Source organism: Capra hircus, chromosome 5, assembly GCF_001704415.2.
Source record: "Capra hircus breed San Clemente chromosome 5, ASM170441v1, whole genome shotgun sequence".
Classification (NCBI taxonomy): Eukaryota; Metazoa; Chordata; class Mammalia; order Artiodactyla; family Bovidae; genus Capra; species Capra hircus.
The window spans coordinates 50,511,823-50,529,934 of NC_030812.1; the positions used below are offsets into that span (position 1 = coordinate 50,511,823).

Consider the following 18,112-nt stretch of genomic DNA (forward strand, 5'->3'; position numbering starts at 1 on the left):
TTGAAAAAGGAATGAAATCATGCCATATTTGCTAACATGGATGAACCTAAGGGACAGTATGCTTGGTGGTGGGTTAGTTCCTATGTTGTGTCTGATTCTTTGTGGTCCCATGGTCTGTAGCCTCACCAGGCCTTCTCTGTCCATGGGATTATCCAGGCAAGAATATTAGACTGGGTTGCCATTTTCTTCTCTAGGGGATCTTCGCAACCCAGGAATCAAACCCATGTGTCCTGCACTGGCAGGCAGATTCTTTACCAATGGGCCACCAGGGAAGCCCAATAGCCCTGCAAAAAATGGTCTTGTTCCTATAGACATCCAGCCCAATGGCTTTGTTAATAGCATGGACTGTATTTAAATGCAAAAATCAGAAGAATTGAAATTTGGCAAAGGATAATATAATATAATTGTATAAGCAGGCTATGCAATACAGAGATAACTATATTTCACTTCATGAAAGTTATCAAAGACTAGATTTTTTTCAAGAAGCGATAAGCCCATATGACTGTGGATAATATGTTTGGTAAAGTAAGACAATTCACAGAAAGACAGTACTGTGTGATTTCACTTATACGAGGCTATGCAAACTAGTCAAACTCATAGAACCAAGAGTAGAATGGAGATTCCCAGGGGCTGAAGAAAGGAAAAATGAGGAATTACTGTTCAACAGGAATAAAGATTGCTACACGATGAATAAATTCTAGAGATCTTCTGTAGAACAATGTACCTACAGTTAACAATACTGCAAGTATACTAACTTAAATCTCTGTTAAGTGGGCAGACAGATATTAAGTTATGTTTTTTTACCATAATTTAAAAAATTTTAACAGAAGATTTCTAATTTTTTCATTGCTCATTTACAATCAAAATAAAACTCTATTTCTACTTGTGCTTTTATACTCTATTTATTTAAATAAATAAAAAGTATTACTTTCACATCAGATTCATTTTGATAAAGAATATTCTTTTAACAGACACTTTAGAAAAATCACAAAAAGCTTGAAAAATATTAAACAAAATGTTTGGTGATTTGATTGTATTAGTGTACCATTACATTTGTAACATTTATACATTATTTTAAAAGAAATTAGTATTGGAAAGCTTTTAAATTACAGCATATTAATTTAAGCGCAAATTTAGACAACTCCTATACTGAGAATAAAACACTAAAGTATTAAAAAGTTAAATATATTTGCAATATATAATTACGTTCTATCATTCTGTATTATCTGAAATCAAAGCTTCAAAATCACGTATTAAGCCATAAAAGGTGAGAGCACTTACTTAGGAGTAGACGGACCCCTTGGCCATGTTCCATCTTCATTTTTCTGTTCTATCACTAACACCTGCAAACAAGATGATAATAGAGTGTTTTTCCTTAACGCTGAAGTTAAAATAGCTTAAGAAGATTAGCTGTATATGCTAAATAACTAAAGTAACTCTGCAGTGACTTATAGGACACAGTAGACAAGGTGACGAGGTATTTGCACTTTGATTTCAAAGTGGGTCAACGGAGATAAAGAGACCTTGAAAATAAGATGTCGGCAATGACAGAAAGAAAGAAGGTAACAGACTACAAGAAAAATCATTGGTTTTATGACTTAAAGCATTAAAAAAGTTTAAACTAAGTTGATAGAAGTTCTCTGAATTTGGGGAGTATGTTTTCCATTTGTTGCTTGTACAAGTACTGTGCAAAAAAACAGATGCTCAATAAATGGTTACAGTTGTTCTTAAACATACTTTTGTATGATCTCAGTTAACTATTGTTATGCAAATACTGAGGAACAGAGACAAAGACAGTTCCAAATTACAGATTATATATGATTTGTCTGGGGCTTTGATCTGAGAGAATAACATTGAAACATGTACATTATCATATTTGAAACAGATCACCAGTCCAGGCTCGATGCATGAGACAGGGTGCTCAGGGCTGGTGCACTGGAATGACCCTGAGGGATGGGATGGGGAGGGGGGAGGGAGGAGTGAGGGGGGTTCAGGATGGGGAACACATGTAAACCCATGGCTGGTTCATGTCAATGTATGGCAAAAACCACTACAATACTGTAAAGTAATTAGCCTCCAATTAAAATAAATAAATTTAAAATAAAAAAAGAAATTTGTCCTTATTTACATTATTGCTGTATAAATTAGAAAATCTTTTAAGATATAAATGATACAACCATGTATGAGAATCAGACTGCAGTTCTCTATTGTGGCATAGTTAGGGTAGACACAAATCACCTCTAACAAATGAAAGGTACAGGCTGAGGTGAACTATATTTTAAAATAAAACCCCAGAATCTTTTTTCATTATCTTCCAATCTAAAAAAGAAGACTCTCTTTTAGTTTTTAGTAGGGGTGAGTCTGTGCAAAGAAGAAAAACCAAAATAATAAACAAAAGAAATAAGTGATCTCTACAAGTTAGTATCTAAATTTCCACAGGAAAACTATGATATAGAAAACATGCCTGGAAGCAAATTCAAGGCATTAAAAATTTGCATATATTCTATACTACATTTTTATTGACTCTTTTAAAGTTGCAATTTTGTTACCTGTTCTATATATTCTTAGTAATATACTTCTTTATTGATAAAATAATTTAAAAACAAATTTTATTTGGAGGATAACTGCTTTACAATGTTGTGCTGGTTTCTGCAGTATAACAATGTGAATCAGTCATAAGGGGACGTATGTAATATACTTAGTAATATACTTTTGTGGACTATATGTTTCAGGCAATTTATAAGTTGGCATTTGGAGATTAACCATGTAAAAATGTAAGCCTGATTCAGAACACATATACAAATGAAATGTTGATTTAAAAAATTCATGGAACCATGTTGTTGATAAAATATGCTAATTAAAACACTAATGTTATCTTTGTGTGCAGTGTGTTAGTTGCTCAGTCGTGTCTGACCCTTTGCGACCAATGGACTGTATGTAGCCCACAAGGCTCCTCTGTCCATGGGATTTTCCAGGCAAGAATACTGGAGTGGGTTGCCATTTCCTCCTCCAGGGAATCTTCCCAACCCAGAAATCGAACTCGCATCTCCTATGTCTCCTGCACTGCAAGCAGATTCTTTACCCACTGAGCTATTGGGGAAGCCAAAGTTACCTTTAAAAAAGTTATCTGTAAAAAACTTAATTATTTCCTACAAACAAAAAGCACATGTGAGGAACTTCCCTGATGGTCCAGTGGTTAAGACTCCAAGCCCTTGGTGCAGGGAGCACATGTTTGATCCCTGGGTGGGGAACTAAGATCCTGCAAGCAATACAGCTTGACCAGAAAACAAAAAACAAACTCCCAAAACACACATGAAGTATAGGTAATATATTAAGAATAGTGCACTGTATATCTGCCATCCTGACACCTCCCTGATCATACTCCTCTCCCTACCACAGGCAATTAACCATTATGCTCAACTTCTGGTTTAAGATGATACAGTCATATATTTACATAGTTTTACATGTTTATAAAATTGAGTTTACTGAGTAATTTTTAACTTCTGAAGGAAGGATTTCCTGTGCTACAACTTATAACTGTATAGACATCTAAGTAAAAATTATACTCTATTAAAAAACATGTACACATAAACTTTGTCTCTAGCAGCACTTAAATCAGCTATAAAGGAAGAGTTTAGCTATAGAAAATGTCAAAGGTATATATTTAATATCTTTGCTTACAGTTTGTTTTTTAAATGAAGATCCTAAAGCTGAAGAATCAAAAAAATATTTAAAGTTTAACTGTAACCTTTAATCCCAAGCAGTATTTGTATTTTAAATTCCTTTTGTCTTTACAATTAATGTTGAATGCCATCAGAAATGCTAAAACTCATTTCCTTACTCAAATGTATCGTTTTCTGAATAAAATTTTCATCGTTCATGGTTAAAACCTTAACTCAAAATAAAAATATTTTAAAAAGATTTTAAGATTTAATTAAATTGAACATACACATACAAGAAAGAGAGGTGAAGATCATCTATTCTAAGAGGCAAACTCTTCAATAATGTATCTTTGTTTCATTTTCTAATGAGGATACTTTCTATTTCAGTAAGAAAAAAAATTCTTTTAAGTCTAAGATAGTGTTCAGTTCATTCATCATCATTCAGAAAATAACTGGTACAAAAGTCTAGACAATTTCATGCATTTTCTCTGAACCATTTCTATTTCAAAAGATCAAATGTCTCTAAAGATATTCTATAAGAATGTTTAATAAGATATTTAGTCTTATTAAAATAATTGTCATCTTCATTCTGATAGATGCATTCCTATCAAGAATATCAAATTACTTCAATTCTCTAAGCCTCAGTCTAATATACATGACAAGGAGAATTATAGCCATTACACAGACTCAATTACTGAAAATATTTAAGAAATAATCCTACATATTTAAACTGTATTCCCTGGAGCAACCACATGGCCTGATGGATGGTAACCTCTTTCTACTGAAGAGAGAAAGAGGAATTGGATGGATAAGGAAGGGAGTGTCGAGTAGCCAGTAGTTCTAAATGTCTCAATCAGCTTCAACCGGATAACTCCTTTTAATTGGAATACATATTAGATTTTGTAAGATTTTACTTAAGAATATAGTGGCTAAAATAAGTGTGAAAATCACTGTTTTATAGCTCAGGACAATATTTGATTATAGTAGGAACAATTTCCATCACATATCAATATCAATTTTAAATTAACACAGAACAAAGCAAAAACTTCCATATATTGGAGCAGCAGGCTCTGTGTTAGGTATTAAAATTTAGGTCCTATTTAGGACACAAAATCCAACCAAAACAAGGACTTCATAGTTTAGCCAGGGAGATTAATATATAAATAACTCAAGTATACAGTGAATGATACAAGCCTCCCTGGTGGCTCAGACAATAAAAGAATCCGCCTGCAATGCGAGAAACCTGGGTTCGGTCTCTGGGTTGAGAAGATCCCCTGGAGGAGGGAATGGCAACCCACTCCAGGACTCTTGCCTGGAGAATCCCCATGGACAGAGGAGCCTGGCAGGCTACAGTCCATGGGGTCATAAATAGTCAGACATGACTGATCAACTAAGCACAGCAAAGTATACAATGAATTATACAAGACATATATGTAAATCATTATGGAAGTCAAGGGAGAAATGTTTTCTACAAAGTAAAAAGAAAACATTTTATGCCTCAGTTAGATACTGAGATAAACAGATCATGAAAGGCTGAAGAAATGATCTGACATTGGAATTGGAAGAATGGATAATCTGATCTGGTTAGATTACATGATAGGATGGGAAGCTTCATTTCAATATTTGGATGTTTAAAAAGAATTTTATTTTGGATGAATACAGGAATTGGGGAGAAGGGTACAATGGGCAGATGAAATAACATATATCAAAGAACAAGAGAATGGAACACCATAATAGGCTTAAAGACTGTAAGTAGTTCAGTTAGGTTTTGTTCGGAATGCAAATCAAAAGGCAAGATTAATCAAAAGATGCTGGAAGAATAAGGTAAAAGGATAAACCATGACTTGCATCTATGTTAAAGTGCTGGGACTTTATTTTACAATTGTTAAGGAGCCAGGGAAGATTAGCGGAAAGGAAATAATAGGCTTACATTTTAGAAAGGGTATTCTGGCAGAAATATGCAAGGTTGAGAATGGACATGAAAAGACTGGAAGCAGAGGGATTTGTTAAAACATTACTTAAAGACAAGGGCTGGAAATGGAATAGAGATTAATTAAAGAGAGAGTTGGAAGGAAGAATCAGTAAGACTTGCTGATTGTGTCTAGAAATCTTCACTTCTCAACACATTATTTGTTTGGATTACATCATAAAGTAAGTCTTTCATTTATTTGTATTATGTCATAAAGAAAGACCAAACTGGGGGTTGACCGCTTCTAACAGGTATTGGCAAACTACAATTCACTTAGCTCACTGACTGCTTTTGAAAATAAAGTTTGTTGGAACATAGCCATATCCATTTTCTACATATTGTTTACCATTACTTTCTTGCTCTAGAATGGCAAAATTGTGGTCATGACAGAGATCATACAGACTGCTGAAACAAAAATATTTATTACTTGATCCTTTTCAAAAAGTATGTTGATCCCTTATTATGTTAGTTATTTATCAGTGGAAAATAATATATTTTTAAAAAGTAGGTTATTCTCAAGCTCAAGGAGAAAAGAAGTTATAATTAGTGTATAATTAGTGACCAGCAGGGAGGAAATCAGAGATAGTGGAACCCACTGTAGAGTGTCAGGATAGCCATAACGTTTATGAGTGTCAAAGCTTCATGTATAGTATGCTTAAAATAAACAGTATTGCTAAACAATACCTGTCCTTGGTATAAACCAGCATCCTGAATGGTGCTGTCTGGTTTATTCAGTGGTTCAAATGTATTACTCATGTATTTGTTCCACAATCTGGTCTCCTTTTCATCTGGAATATTGAAGATTTTTCTTATTTCCTTTTCAATTGTATCTAGATATAAGGAGGAAAGATATGTAAATGTAATAAATATTTAATAATGTACACACAGAGATAAGTGCTCACTAGCATTAAAAATCCTAAATTTAAAATACTGATAATAATGAGAAGATAAACAAATACGTAGGAAATATATAAAACAATCAAGTTTTTGAGACTGGGTATACTTTTTAGGAGTAAAATGATAATTGTAACTGACAGATAATTACTTGGGGAAATTAATATCTCAAAGGTAAGAGTTCAATAACGTAATACTAAAATATAGTTTACATTATACAGGGTGCACTTTTAACTTTTTACACATTATAAAATTAATGTATTTTCTGAAGATGTGTTGGTGTTAGAAATTAAAGTATGATTCAGAGATGCCACAGGATGAAATTTTGTTACAACAAAACCAATTTAAGAATAATTTATATTAAGCTGAATATAATTTAGTTTAAATAGCTAACTGAAATTAAATAGAATATGGAGACACACAAAAAAGTGCCATCTTTGAAGAGAGGTTGGTCAAAAATCTTTTGATTCGAAGGAAAAACCAGGTGTCTCCCTTATTTCTAAACCAATTACCTGAGTGGGAGAAGTCTTTTTTAAAAACCCAGAACAGTTTATCTGCTGTAAAGTAAGATATAGGAGTATCTACATGTTTGAGAGTTATTAAGTTTCGGTACCATATTTAGATGAATTTTTAAAGCATTTTTAAACATTGTCAATAACTCACCTAACTTAGATTCAAGAAAATTACACTTAAAATATTTTATAACATATGAAGAAATATAAAATACCTCTTTTAGAATACTTGATTTTGGACAAAACATTATTTGTAAAATACTAAGTCTAACAATACATGTTCTCGTAAAAAATAAAACCCACACCTATCCTACATAATCAAACTTAGTTCAATAGCACTGTTTATCTTCTACTTAGCTTCTAATGCTCTTTAACAGTCTTACAGTGAAAGACAGTTTAATTAAGGCATTAGTTACATAGTAAACATTAAAGTCTACTTCAAAACTTAAAGCAAACTAGCCAGAAGATTTAAAAAATTATATTACATAACTATAAGTATACTGTTAATACTGCTTTGTATTATGGCAGCACTGATTTTTTAACTGAAGTGTAAATGTATATAGAAAAATGCACAAATCATCAGTATATAATGATGAACTTCCAAAGTGGATACACCGATGTATGCAGTACAAAAAACAGAAAATTACCTAGGAAGGAGGCTACAGGAAGAAGTCAAGGAAGGGAGGTCATTTTAATCTTTCTATAAAAATGAATACTTGTTTCCTGATTGAAGAAATAAATCTTGCTCATTGCAAAAATACATAAAATACAAATAAAACGTCCACCTAGAGATAATCACTGTTACCATTTTGATATTTTTTCTTCTAGGCATTTTTCCTATTAATACATACATATTTATATGCATAATATATACAAGTAATACGGAAATGTCCCCTTTGATTTTGAGAAGGGTAATGCAAAGGCCCTGAGATGGGGATGTATTTGGCATGTTTTAGAACACCAAGGTGCACCAATGTAGCTGAAGTGGAATTTTGTTGTTACAGTTGCTAAGTTGTGTCTGACTCTTCGTGACTCCATGGACTGTAGCCCACCAGGGTCCACTGTCTATGGGATTTCCCAGGAAAGAATACTGGAGTGGACTGTCACTTCTCCAGGGAATCTTCCCCGCCCAGGGATCGAACACAGATCTCCTGCATTGGTAGGCAGATTCTTTACCACTGAACTACTAGGGAAGCCTGAAGTGGAATGACCAAGATGAAAATAAGACCATCAAGGTACTAATTGTAGGATCACACAGAATTTAGGTAGTTATGAAAGCATTCTACTTTATCTGATTAAGAAGAGAAGTCACTGACGGGTTGTGAGTAGGGAATTGGCATGATCCAACTGACATTTTAAATGCTCACTTTTGCTGCTAGTAAAGAACAAACTAAAGAATGTCAAGGATGGGAGTCTAGGTACTACAGAAATCCAGCCACGGTGATTAACAGTGGAAGCAACATTAAGCTGTCAGACTGAGAACAGATTCTAAGGAATGCTTAGAAGTTATGTTGCCAGATTATGCAGGTGAGAAATGCAAGGGAATCAGAATGATCCCAAGGGTTTTAGCTTAAGCAGTCAGAAGAGTGCAAGTGATGATTACTCAGACAGGGAAAGATAACATAGTAGTACGTTTTAGGGGGAGGAGGAAGAGCTTAGTTTCAGACATGTTATCCTTAGATTTTCATCAGACACAGATGAAGATATGGAATGGCTGAAACTGGAATTAAGGGAGAATTTGGGTAGGAGATATAAGAAATCAATATATAGAAAGGATTAAAAGCCAGGGAAAAACATTAAGGAAAAGAAAGGAGATCCAAGGACTAAGCATATCACACTGATGTTTTGAGGTCAGAAATATGAAGAGCATCTTACAAATGACTTTGAGAAGTTGCAGCCAGTGAGAACTTGTGTGCTGGAGCAATGTGAAGAGAAAATATTTCTAGATGGAATTTTTGCTGGCATGCTAACATATGCAGAGTACATCATGCAAAATGCTGGACTGGATGAAGCACAAGCTGGAATCAAGATTGCTGGGAGAAATATCAATAACCTCAGATATGCAGATGATGCCATCCTTATGGCAGAAAGTGAAGAATAAGAGCCTCTTGATGAGAGTGAAAGAGGAGAGTGAAAAAGCTGGCTTAAAACTCAACATTCAGAAAACTAAGATCATGGCATCTGGTCCCATCACTTCATGGCAAATAGATGGGGTAACAGTGGAAACAGTGAGAGACTTTATTTTCTTGGGCTCCAAAATCACTGTAGATGGTGACTGCAGCCATGAAATCAAAAGATGCTTGTTCCTTGGAAGAAAAGTTATAACCAACTTAGACAGCGTACTAAAAAGCAGAGACATTACTTTGCTAACAAAGGTCCGTCTATTCAAGGCTATGGTTTTCCAGTAGTCATGTATGGATGTGAGAGTTGGACTATAAAGAGAGCTGAGCACTGAAGTATTGATGCTTTTGGACTGTGGTGTTGGAGAAGACTCCTCAGAGTCCCTTGGACTGCAAGGAGATCCAACCAGTCCATTCTAAAGGAAATCAGTCCTGAATATTCATTGGAAGGACTGATGCTGAAGCTGAAACTCCAGCACTTTGGCCACCTGATGCGAAGAACTGACTCATTGGAAAACACCCTGATGCTGGGAAAGACTGAAGGTGGTAGGAGAAGGGATGACAGAGGATGAGAGAACTGAATGGCATCACCAACTCGATGGACATGAGTTTGAGTAAGCTCTGGGAGCTGGTGATGGACAGGGAAGCCTGGTGTGCTGCAGTCCATCGGGTCACAAAGAGTCAGACATGACTGAGCAACTGAACTGAACTAAGACAATGAAGACTTCAACCACTGGATTTATTCATGTAGAAATAATTAGAGACTGTGACAGAAGTAGAATCAAGTGAGTGATATAGGACTGATCTAGTGAGTTTGAGAGAGAATAGGAGCAGAAGAAATGGCAGTCAGAAAGCAGTTTGCTTAAAATGATATATGGCAAGTGCAGTTGTAGATAATGTCAGCCTAGGATGTATTTATGGGAACTGGTGATTAAGTCTGAGTGCAGATCAAGATCACCAGAATGAGAATGTCAAGGTATTGAGAAGATGTGCATATTTCTATATATATTAATCTGACAATATTAGGCAGTTAACGAAAAGGATAAAAGGATAAAAAAGTATTAACACAGAAAACATAAATAAAATTACTGTGACAAACATTTCTTTTTTAAATAAGTTAAGCAGTTCTATTAATAAAATTTAAAACAAATCACTTTTCAAATTTTATAATAAAATTATTTTTCAGTGGTATTGAGAATAAAAAACAACATATTTTATCTTTCTTACTGAAACATCTTTAATATCTAAATATATCAATTTAGGGAGAAAAATATTAAAAGGCAGAGTATTTTGGTCCTGAATATGATAAATTATTTAGATCCTACCTATGGCTGTCATAATTTTTATTATAAATCAATGCAGGCATTTTAGCTGAAAATGGAACATTTTATTAATCTGGTAAAAACCAAAAACAAGTGCTTATATTTTTTAATTCTGTTTGTATAATTTGTATACTGTAGTCAATTCTAAAGGAAATCAGTCCTGAATAGTCATTGGAAGGACTGATGCTGAAGTTGAAACTCCAGTACTTTGACCACCTGATGTGAAGAACTGACTCACTGGGAAAGACCCTGGGAAAAACGAGGCAGGAGAAGGGGACAACAGAGGATGAGATGGTTGGATGGCATCACTGACTCAATGGCCATGAGTTTGAGCAACCTTTGGGAGTTGGTGATGGACAGGGAAGCCTGCCATGCTGCAGTCCATGGGGTTGGAAAGAGTCACACACAACTAAGTGACTGAACTGAGCTGATATTGCATTTTATACGCATAGCTATTCCGATCTTCTTAGACAGATTGAGAAAACAACATTCAGGGGAAAAAATATACATCTCATATTTCCTTTCTTATCAAATTCTTTATTGTTTCAAAACTCATTTGCTCTAGAAAAACAAAATCAATCCAATTAACACTTGTACAGATTGTGTAAAGCAGAAAATTAAGCGGTGAGACTCTGATATAAAAGGTCTAGTTAAGGAGTCAAAATACTGGCTCTATCACCTGGTACCAGGGTGAATCTTCATAGATTACCTAATCTTTCTAAGCCTAGGTGTCATCACCTTTAAGATGAGGGTACAATAATGTTGAGGTTTAAATAAGAAATTTCCTATCAAGTGCCTTTTAAAACATAGGAAGTACTCAGTAATTGCTAACTACTATGATAATTATAACACCATGAAGCTTCTAAAATTCCTCACTTAATTAATTTTAATTTTTGCAAAACTTATCGCTTAGAAAGCAAACACATTCTAATACAGATTTTCAAATTTTTAAAACTAGGACCTATGGTAAGGAACTGTGACCCAGTTTACACATATATGTAGATATTTTGTATTCTGATATCTTCCATTCTCTTTATCCCCCAATGTTTAATGACCACAAAAGTACAGATAACATAGTTTAAAAAATCATTCCAATCAGTAAGAAGTGTCAGCTATATAAAAAATCTACTCATATACAATTTTAAGGCATATACCCAAAATATGTAGCATTTTAAAGTATTAGTAAATTTAAACTATGCAAATTAAAATCTATAAAATCATAAACTTTTTGAAGCAGAGATTCTTTACAAATTATCTCCTTGATAATTCTTGGTGGTGGTGGTGGTGGTTTAGTTGCTAAGTTGGGCCTGACTCTCATGAGCCCATGGACTGTAGCCCGCCAGGTTTCTCTGTCCATAGGATTCTCCAGGCAAGAATACTGGAGTGGGGTGCCTTACCTAGTACCTAATGTAAAGACTCTGAAATACTTGTTTCGAGTTCAGAAATTAAAACCTAGATCTTCATATAATGAGTTTTAAAACATTTTTTCAGTAAATTGATGTTCTAAAATAAGGTTTTTATTGCCTCATATAGTTTACATGTAATTTTCCTACAGAAATGAGGTAAGGAACAAAGAAAATAAAAGAAAAACAAAAGAAACTTTAAAATAACTAGAAAACATTATTTACCTCAAACATTTAAAAGGTTATTTATATTCTAAGTGTCTGTAAATTTCAGAAATTAAGTCTCTGAATTAATTTTAATAGATAATCTTTGTTGGATACAGATTCTTAGTGTGTACATTTTGATATCATGATTGATGTAATTCATAAATTATATTTAAAACTTTCAGTTTTCAGGATGTAGAAATGTTTTACTTTCCTGAATATGTTCCAAAACCTGAGAAGTGCAAAAGTTAAGTACTTTATCCGTTATAATGTAATAAAAAAGACATTTATATGGAGTTTCTAACATTTTAAGCATTCTTTCAGAAAGATGACTGTATGAGTTTATTGAAATTGCATCTCAACTTATAAATGTTTTAGCTAAATAAAGACAGGGAGAATAAAAAATTCATACATTAATATACGGCAGGAACATTAGGATTAACCAAGCATTAGGCACCGAAGAATGGTACTACTTCATGAAAATTATGGGTTAAAAGTATTTTCTTGCAGTGAAATGGCTAAGTGGTGAAAGTCAAATGTACTTATGAAATTCAGAAATATTTTCTTCAAAATAAAGTGTATCTAATGACTGACTTCAATAAGGAAAGTTATAATCTCGCTTTCTTGCTGAATTCTACACTAAGTGTTATATGCCCTTCTTCAGTGACCATTTACATTTTACAACAAGATCAATGTTATTACCAATAATTTTCTTTTCTAAGAACTTTATTTGAAAATAATTACTATTTGTAATTTTTATTTTCAGTTGTGTCATCAAAAAGTACTCCAATTGTTAGTAAATACATAACCATGTATTTACAAAGCATTTTATTCAATTTATTCCTTTTTAAAATTGAAGTATAATTGGCACGCAGTATTATATTAGTATTAGGTGTGTGACATAATGGTTTAAAATTTATATACATCATTAAATGATCATCAATAATTTATCAACTGGTGATCTATCAACCAGCATACAAAGTTAAAAAAATTTTTCCCCTTGTGATGAGAACTTTTAAAATTTACTTTTTAGCAACTTTCAAATTTGCAATATAATATTATTGATTACAGTCACATGCTGTACATGAAATCCTCATGATTTATTTTATAACCAGAAGTTTATACCTCTTAATTTCCTTCACCCAATCCCCAAGCCCCACTCATCTGGCAGCCAATCTGTTCTTTGAATCTATGAGCTTTGTTTTGTTTATTCAATACATCCTTGATTTAAAATTAAAGTGTAGCTTTTAAGCAGAATTTTAAAAATTTACATATATTTTAACATACATCTATTTGTGTAGATAGGTAAATATATGGGCTTTCTTGGTGGCTCAGACGGTAGATATATAAACATATGTAGATATATAAATATATAGACAGAGTTAGGCACACATATTTGATACTATAATTCTGTAACCTACCCGTTATATAAAAAAAAATCAGTGAGTCATAATAATGATAAGCCCACTGCCTTACTAGCTATTTAATTGTATTTGGACTCCCAAGAATGAGAGAAAAACAAATTAAACTAGTCATTTTTCATGCTAAGAAGGGGAAATTATTATTATTAATAATTATGTTACCTGAAAAAGTTTTACCTAAGCAAGTATTTAAAGTTCTACATTAATTTATAATTCATGTTACAAACATGACATATATTTTCAAAAGCTAAATAAAAATTATTTTTTAAAAAGTAAAATGGCACAAATATTAAACTCATCTAATAATGTAAAGTACATCTAGAAAGGATAAACAGTTCAACTTTAAGCTATGACATATTGTATCAAGCTTGGAAATCTGTAATATCTAAGGATAAACCATTAAAATGGTTTTTATCTTAGTAGCATAGAATGAATAGAATTTTAAATAAATTTTGAATAGCAATGGTTTAACAAAGAAACAGGACCTTGCATTACCTATTGTGTCAGCTTTGCTAAATCTCCGTGTTACAACATTGTTCATGTTTCCATTTTCACAGAGCTTCAATTCTGTGAGATATACTTCTACTTTGCAGTGCTTTACAAACATACCCTGTTCAACCACCTAGAAAACAAAACAAACTAGTGTCAGCTATAGCTTGATATATCTTACTGTTGTGAATAACATATCTCTAAAAAGACTTTAGAAAAAGCAGATCTCCAGTGAAAAAACCATAACTATTAAAACCCATCAATATAAAAGATAATGGATAGCTGAAAAAGAAAGGAACATTTTTGGAAATACTAATATTTAACAGAATATGAACAATCATGACACAAATATTAACAGACAGTATAGTAAGGCATTCTACTACTCTATGGAGATACTTTGGTATACTATAAATAATGAATACACCTAGTATTTATGATAAGAAAGTGCATGCAAAGTGTAAATACAGTTCGGATTAAAGATACAGACATACTTTATCTTTTAGCACTTGATCTCAAGCAAAAAACCTTTAAAAACCACTTTAAGTTTTATATAATTTCAGCTAGCAACAGCTATAATAACACTCTGTATGTTAAAATAAATCTTTTAAAACGGTAACTCCAAATTACTGTTGCCAAAATATTCAGCTATGCCATGTAATTGATATGTTAGTTTTCCATCCTAAGATGACTTTGTTTGACCTTTAAATGCACACTGAGTAGTTCCAGGCAACAAATGAAAGGGGAAAAAAAGCTGCTAAACATGCAAGCAATAAAGCAGAAAGAGAAAAAAATGTATATATTAGGGTCACCTTTTTAAAATAAGTATATTTCCTTTTGATCTTCTAAAGGTTAACTGTAGGATTTCAGTCATGAACACTGTTTCTGAAAATAGTAATCAGCCTGATACGTGATACATTAGACAAATATGGCAAATGGGAGGCTCCAAATGACTGTTGTACCCACTTGCTTATTAGCATCAATTCAGTAAGGGAATCAAAATTTGTCTTTCACTTGCAGGGAAGTTGTTTCAGCTCAAAAAGTTCAAAGGTAGTTTGCTGGTATTTAAAATGTCCAATTCAATGCTAATTTTTATGATACTTTATCATATATATTCTCCTAATCATACTTGTTACATTTCTAAAGTAATAGTGTGCAGCTCTGTAATGAATGCATTATATAAACTAGCATATTACTGTCTAAACCAGAACTAATTATATTTGTTTTATATCATATTTCAAGTTAAGCACGAAGCAAAGGATATTACATCATTTATAAGATTAATGAAGCTATAAAGCTAGGAATCAAATATTCTTAACAATCAGAAATTTCTGCTCCGGGACTCAATATTCGAGTAAGAATCCTAAATTAAGTTAGTTACTAATCATCAGTAGGTTGCCAAACTGAGGTACTCACAGGCCTCATTTTATGCAGGGGGTGGAGGGGGGCTAAGGAAATTCTAACAGTAGAGCAGGTAATGGGATAAGTAAACAGCATAAACTTTTTTAAAAAAGAGAAAACCGTCCATTATGATTTACATTGAGATATGTATTCTCTAAGTAAGCAGTTTCTTTTCCTAGAAAGAATCTGGTGATCTAACTGTCAGAAGCTCACTGTCAACAATAAATAAACATTAATTCCCTATTTCACTACTATATATAACACAGACAACCAACAAGGATCTATGGTATAGCACAGGAAACTCTACTCAATATTCTGTGATAATCTACATGAGAAAAGAATCTAAATAAGGATGAATACATACACATATATAACTGACTCATATTGCTATATACCCCAAACTAATATAACTCTGTAAATCAACTATACTCCAATAAACTAAAATTTTTTAAAAATTAAGATTACTTCAAAACCCACTCTTTATTAGGCTTCAGAATTTTTTCATTTTTTTCTCTTCTCCAACATCTTACAGTGCTAATTAGCACTACTCAGAATACTATTACTGTACTTAGAAGATATTTTACTGTTTCCAAAAGTAGTGTATTAAAAAGCAGTTTTTTTAAGCAAGATATGAATTTGTCCTCCAACAATTTTTATTTGAAAGAATCATACTACATGAATGATTAAAGACTGAATACAACAGCACTGCATCAGAGAAAAATAATTAGCATATTTATATATTAGTGTCATAATATGTACATTATTTGTTCATTTAGTAACTCCTTTATATTTGTGTATATAAAGTATCCTATCTTATTTAAAAATGTTTGTGCTGAAAATAATCTTTAAAATGATGGCTATTAAGACTGTAACAGGAAGAAACAGGCTTATAAAATACAGGATACAAAGTTACATTTATCTAGTTAAAATATACATTTGAAATAAGACAGAAAGGTGAATTTTCAGAAATAACAGTTATGTTTCAGAATTAGAGATGATAGCTAAAGTGTTTTTTCCTTAGGTGAATTATAATATTTCTCTACATTATAGATAAGGAGCAAGCACAAGATGAAATCTATGCTTGGATTCTATTAATTCATGGCCACAATGAAGGTCAAGTTTCTTTACTAAGTTAGTTACGGAAATACAAGTTAAAGCTGAATTAAAATAAACATAATTTCCATTCATTCACTTTGCTTTGAATACTAGTGGGCAATATGACTAAAGTCATGAAATATACCTGATAAACCTAATGCAGTCTACTCTTTACAGTGGCTTATGAAAGAATTCAATTCAAGTGCCTACTTCTCCCCTCTTGGAAAGAGTAAGTAATCTCTAAAGAAATCTGTTACTTCAAAACAATTTGATAACACTGGGCCTAATGGACACATTTACTATTTTTGAGGAGTTATACTCATTTTAGCAGCATTTACTAAGTACCTAGGCTCAGTGTTAGAAATACACAATGAATTAGACCCCTTGAAATCAGGGTAACACCTAGTGGTAAAAAGACAGACAGACTAGTAGAGAAGTATAATACAAATATGAAATCACAGGTGTTAATGTATAACACAAATCTTACTTGTAATATTCTGTACAAACATTTCAGGATACTTTAAAAACAAGAACACAAACATAACCATAACAATACTATCACACCTAAAGTATTAAAATGAATACCTTAATATCAAATATCCATTAAATCAAAACCAATTAAAATAAAAATGATTTTTAATATCAATCCAAATAAAGCCCATACACTGCAATTGAGAAGTCTCAAGCGTCTTTTAACCAAAAAATTCACCATCTATCTTCTTATTCTTGCAATTTTTAGTAAGACTACCGCATAGATTGTGAGTTATATTCTAATAAGATGCAGATAATATCTAGTTGTCCCTCTTTTTATGACGTTGGTGGCTCAGATGGCAAAGAATCTGCCTGCAATGTGGGAGACCTGGGTTCGATCCCTGGGTCAGGAAGAGCCCCTGGAGAAGGAAATGGCAACCCACTCCAGTATTCTTGCCTAGAGAATCCCATGGACAGAGGAGCCTGGTGGGCTATAGTCCATGAGGCCACAAACAGTCGGACATGACTGAGTGACTAGGCAGCAGCAGCAGACATTAATTAACCAGTACCTAGATCAGAGGTGGGGCTTCCCTGGTGACTCAGTGGTAAAGAACTCATTTGCCAATGAGGGAGACAAGGGTTCAATCCTTGGGTCGGGGAGATCCCCTGGAGAAGAAAATAGCAACCCACTCCAGTACTCTGTTCTGGGAAATCCCATGCAAAGAGGAGACTGGAGGGCTACAGTCTATGGGGTTGCAAAAGAGTCAACAAAGCAACTAAACAACAACAGACCAGGGGTGGGCTGACTGATCTACAGGCTAAAACTGACTTTTTTTTTTTTTGTAAATAACTTTACTGGAACACAGTTATTCCCATTTGTTTACCTATCACCAATGGCTGTCTTTGCACCCAAAACAGCAGAGATGAGTAGTTGCCAAAGTGAACATTTTGGCCCATAAACCTGAAAAGATTTACTGTCTTTTACAGAGTAAGTTTCGTGACCCTTTGACCATTAACTCATTAGGTCTTCTTCAATTTTGCTAGTAGTGTTTGGTAATTTTCATTGTAGAAAAGCAGTTTTTGTAAGTTTTATTTCTTAGTACTTTTATCTCTTCAGTTCAGTTCAGTCGCTCAGTCATGTCCGACTCTTTG

At 33.1% G+C, this 18,112-nt stretch overlaps 1 protein-coding gene across 4 annotated transcripts in view; it reads right to left on the reverse strand.

Moving 5' to 3' along the window:
* Positions 1 to 18,112, reverse strand: part of USP15 (ubiquitin specific peptidase 15) — a 129,439-nt gene that overhangs the window by 63,383 nt on the left and 47,944 nt on the right. For all 4 annotated transcript variants that reach the window (XR_001918065.1, XM_005680249.3, XM_005680250.3 and 1 more), the window contains exons 4-6: positions 14,003 to 14,129; positions 6,316 to 6,461; positions 1,282 to 1,343 (exon numbers count right to left, since the gene is read on the reverse strand). Coding sequence is in view for 3 of the 4 variants with exons in the window: in XM_005680249.3 (XP_005680306.1) it covers positions 1,282 to 1,343; positions 6,316 to 6,461; positions 14,003 to 14,129 (335 nt within the window). In the remaining variant the exon portion in view is untranslated. The remainder of the gene's footprint in view (positions 1 to 1,281; positions 1,344 to 6,315; positions 6,462 to 14,002; positions 14,130 to 18,112) is intronic.